The sequence below is a fragment of the Lycium barbarum genome, chromosome 7 (genome assembly GCF_019175385.1).
Source record: "Lycium barbarum isolate Lr01 chromosome 7, ASM1917538v2, whole genome shotgun sequence".
In the NCBI taxonomy this organism is placed as follows: domain Eukaryota; kingdom Viridiplantae; phylum Streptophyta; class Magnoliopsida; order Solanales; family Solanaceae; genus Lycium; species Lycium barbarum.
Genome location: NC_083343.1, coordinates 133,745,356 through 133,750,005, shown reverse-complemented (window position 1 = coordinate 133,750,005; position 4,650 = coordinate 133,745,356). Strand labels below are relative to the sequence as shown.

General features: G+C 34.6%; 1 protein-coding gene across 1 annotated transcript; it reads right to left on the bottom strand.

Moving 5' to 3' along the window:
• Positions 1 to 205: 205 nt before the first annotated feature.
• LOC132604591 (receptor-like protein 9DC3) lies at positions 206 to 4,132 on the bottom strand. The gene is made up of 2 exons (XM_060318156.1): positions 1,068 to 4,132; positions 206 to 470 (listed from the first exon to the last, which is right to left on the bottom strand). Exon 1 carries the CDS (start codon positions 3,989 to 3,991, stop codon positions 1,085 to 1,087), a length of 2,907 nt encoding a protein of 968 aa, XP_060174139.1. The 5' UTR covers positions 3,992 to 4,132; the 3' UTR covers positions 206 to 470; positions 1,068 to 1,084.
• Between the last annotated feature and the right edge of the window lie 518 nt (positions 4,133 to 4,650).

Below are 4,650 nucleotides of genomic sequence, written 5' to 3'. Positions count from 1 at the left end.
TGGTAAAATTGCAGCAGCAATAAAATATATCCTAATTACAGAGTAATCTATGCAAAAGGCTCTACTTCTATATGCCTTCTATATGCCTAAGTATAGGTTCGGATAATTCAATAGCTTTTGTTTAAATCTTGTATTTGTATTGGAAAATCCATTAGTATGTATAAATAGTTAATTGAGAATTCGGTAACTAAAACAAGTTGTGAAGTCATTAACAAGTTCAGAACACATAACTTTAAATCATGGCTCCATCTCTATCAACAAACAATATAGGTGTTTCTTGGTGGAACCGCGGGATACACTTGTGTTAAGTTAAAGTATCTATCATAATTCATAACATTACATTTTCCCAATTTATAGAAGGAAGAAAAAAAAAGCTTGCTTATAAAACTAAAGAGAACCTAATAATCAAATCCAGCATCTGATATTATTGCATCTCTGATGAGCATTCCACCAAATGCTCCTCCAAGCACCTGCATGTTCGAATTTGTTTATTTACTGTCTGATGTTTATTTTTACACAAGGAAAGTTAATTAAGTCTTATTTATTTTTACACAAGGAAAGTTAATTAAGTCTTACTTTTATTTTACAGTAAGATCGAATTACAGTCTGGCTTTTATCTTATACAAAAAGAAAGTTAAGTCAGACGTTAATTTTACACTAAATTTAAATTATCAGTTGGTTTGCACTTGAAAAACTTGTTAAACTAGCCTCTAACCAGATTTATCGGTTGGTTTGCACTTGAAAAACTTGTTAAACTAGCCTCTAACCAGATTATTGGATCACTTATTGAACTTAACTGTTGTAATAAGAGCTTCCAACCAAGTTTTCATAGGTTATTTTTTTTTTTACATGATTTCTCCTCAGCTGCATATCATATTTAAATTCTAACTAGCGTTACGCATATTCTGGAAAAGCTAATCCATTTTAATCACTTCTACTAATTGATTTTGGACAGGAAAAGCAATGCTTTGTAGAGAATTTGATTAGTTGCTAATATAACTAATATGAAAACTTTAACATAGATAGTTGCGATAAACTGAAGATCAAACTAGAATTTAACTGTATACCTGAATGTTTAACTCTTCTAGATGCAATTATTTCTTCTTTTGTAGTGACTTTGCTGCTTCTTTCTCCGTCGCAAAATAATTTTGTTTTCCAGCTCTTCAATGATTCTTGCAAGCCATTTAAGGTTTCCAGTTGAAATCATGAAATATACTATGGACAATCCAATACATAGTCCACTTCCATAGCCCATAAGAGCAGCTTTCCAAAAATCATTCCAAAATTCTGAATTGCTTTCTTGATCGTCTATCACAGATATGGGATGATTTGTCTCTGAGACATCATCATTGCCACAACCTTTCGAAAATGGGAATCCACGTAATCCAGCATTACCTTCATATGAATTATTCTCAAATGTAGCGAATTGAGGTCCTTGAGGGATGCATCCTTGGAGATGATTGTGGGAGAGATTTAAGAATGCAAGAGATGTAAGAGAAGCAAGTTGTTGTGGTATCTCTCCCGAAAGCTGGTTAAATGAAAGGTCAAACGATTCGACTACAGATAAACTTCCAAGTGATAGTGGTATATGACCTTGCAATTCATTATGAGATAAATTCAGCACTCGAAGCGCAATAAGATCTCCCATAATACTTGGAATATAGCCTCCAAACCTGTTACTTGAAAGGTCAATAGCGGTGTAAATAGTCAAAATTCTGACAAGTTCAAGTTCTAGACCTTTGCTTGCAATTGTTATCGAATCTTGGTAATATTCGTCTCCCAGATATCTTGGTGACTTCATTGCTTGATCAATTGTCCTCATGGCTTTAAATTGTTGAAGCATACTCGTCGGTAAGTTTCCCGAGAAAGCATTGTAAGAGAGATCGATGATTCGAAGTTCAGGAAACATGTTTTTGTTCCTTGAAGTTCTAATGGATCCATGAAATTCATTCGATCTCAAGCTTAAAACTTGCAGCTTTGGAAGAGTTTCCAACCACATCGGGAATGTGTCGACGAGGCGATTATCTCCTAAATTAAGAACTTGCAACTCTTTGCAATTGGCCAAAGATAGGGGAATTTCCCTCTCTAGTTCATTACCACGCAAGTTGATGCTTCTTAGTGAACTTCCAATGCTAAAAGTTTTTGGAAGAGTCCCAGAAAGACTGTTGTGTTGCATATCCAAAACCTCAAGACGATCACTCATGTTGCCTAAACATTGCGGAATTTCTCCATTAAGATTGTTTCTTCCCAAATCTAGAATTTGTAGAGATGTCAAACTACAAATAGACAAAGGAATCTCTCCACTGAGATTATTATGTGACATCATCAAATTCTTGAGGCCACTGATATCACCCAAACATTGAGGAATTGATCCCCTCAAGTTGTTTCTCATCACATACAACTCTTCCAGTGATGTCAAATTGCACATATATGAAGGAATTTCCTCAGTGAGATTGTTAGCATCGAGATACAAGGCTTGCAAATTTCTCAAATTGCCAAATGAAGCAGGAATAAAACCATTAAGAGAGTTAGCACTCAAACTTAGGATAGTAAGAGACCGTAGGTAACCTATTTCTTCAGGAATAGAACCATTAAGAGAGTTATTATGCAACCGTAGATCAACAAGAAAACTTAGGTAACCTATTTCTTCAGGGATGGAGCCGGAAAGGTTATTGTCATAAAGATACAAAATAGACAAGTTGTTGAAATTCCCCAACCAAGCAGGAATAGAACCATTAAGTAAATTACTTCCTAAATCTAGGTAAGTCAGAGACTTTAGATAACCTATTTCTTCAGGAATGAAGCCAGAGAGTTGATTTCCATAAAGAACCAAAATAGACAAATTGTTCAAATTCCCCAGTGAAGTAGGAATAGAACCATTAAGAGAGTTTGTCCGCAAATCTAGCGCAATAAGAGACCTTAGATAACCTATTTCTTTAGGAATGGAGCCAGAAAGCTGATTTCTATAAAGATATAGACAAGACAAGCTGGTCAAGTTCCCCAATGAAGTAGGAATAGAACCATTAAGAGAGTTATTATGCAACCGTAGATCAACAAGAAAACTTAGGTAACCTATTTCTTCAGGGATGGAGCCGGAAAGGTTATTGTCATAAAGATACAAAATAGACAAGTTGTTGAAATTCCCCAACCAAGCAGGAATAGAACCATTAAGTAAATTACTTCCTAAATCTAGGTATGTCAGAGACTTTAGATAACCTATTTCTTCAGGAATGAAGCCAGAGAGTTGATTTCCATAAAGAACCAAAATAGACAAATTGTTCAAATTCCCCAGTGAAGTAGGAATAGAACCATTAAGAGAGTTTGTCCGCAAATCTAGCGCAATAAGAGACCTTAGATAACCTATTTCTTTAGGAATGGAGCCAGAAAGCTGATTTCTATAAAGATATAGACAAGACAAGCTGGTCAAGTTCCCCAATGAAGTAGGAATAGAACCATTAAGAGAGTTAGTACCCAAACTTAGCTTAGTAAGAGACCTTAAATAACCTATTTCTCCTGGAATGTATCCATTTAAATGGTTGTCAAATAGGCGGAGGGTTTGAAGCTTGGCTAGTGAGCCGATTTGTGGTGGGATTGTGCTTGAAAACTGATTGATATGTAAGTCAAGATAGATGAGATTAGTGAGATTACCAATCTCAGGTGGGATGGTCCCAGAGAGATTGTTCCTGCTAAGATCAAGATACTCAAGAAAAGTGAGAGTTGAAAATGGAAAACCATAGAGTGTACCAAAGACACTAGCATTTGTAATATTCAGCGTGTTTACCCTACCATTAAAGCATATAACTCCATACCAATCCCTGCATTCATTAGAACTTGGTCTCCATGAAGCCAATAAGGAATTATTCTGATTCTTGAAAGTTGCTTTCCATTTCAGCAGGGCAATTGCTTCCTCAGTGAAAGCAAAAGTAACTGAAAAGAGGTACAAGAGAGTGTAAAACTGAAGTAGAGAGAATATTTTGGGAACCATCATCATATATTTCTAAACTGTATTCTAGAGTTGGATTATTTTTGTTTTTGATGAACTTGGGTTGGTGTACACTTTTATAGAGTAGTAAATCATTACAAGTAGTCTTGCTTGTAAAATACAGCGCAGAAGACTCCGGAGTCAATGTCGTCTCACTATCCATGGAAAAGTAAAGAGAAAAAACCAAGCTGGCGCAAGGACAAGGTAGCAATTATTTTTGTACAATTAAGAAGAGGCAGTTGAGGCTCTCGTCGTCCGGTGGGCCCCTCTTCTTAATAGTAGAAACAACAACAAAATAAATTGTGGGCCCCTCTTTTTAATAGTAGAAAAATAATAACTAATATTAAAAAAACATTATGGGTCCCATATATATTTAAAAAAAAATTGTGTGTCCCATATATATTAAACAACAACTAATATTAAAAAAATAGTGCAAATTAATAATGTCAAAAAAAAGTACATCTCCTATTAAAAAATTAAACAATATTCATGTAATTTCCAAAGTATCTCATTAAGTCAATAATGATGGATTCATTGTCACGTGCGTATTCATAACAAACACTAATATAATAAAGTTTTAAATACGAAGCACAAACTACAATGTTATATTAATCGTGTTTTGAACATAGTATCCCATATTGACAAAATCAAGCAATATATATAAAAAA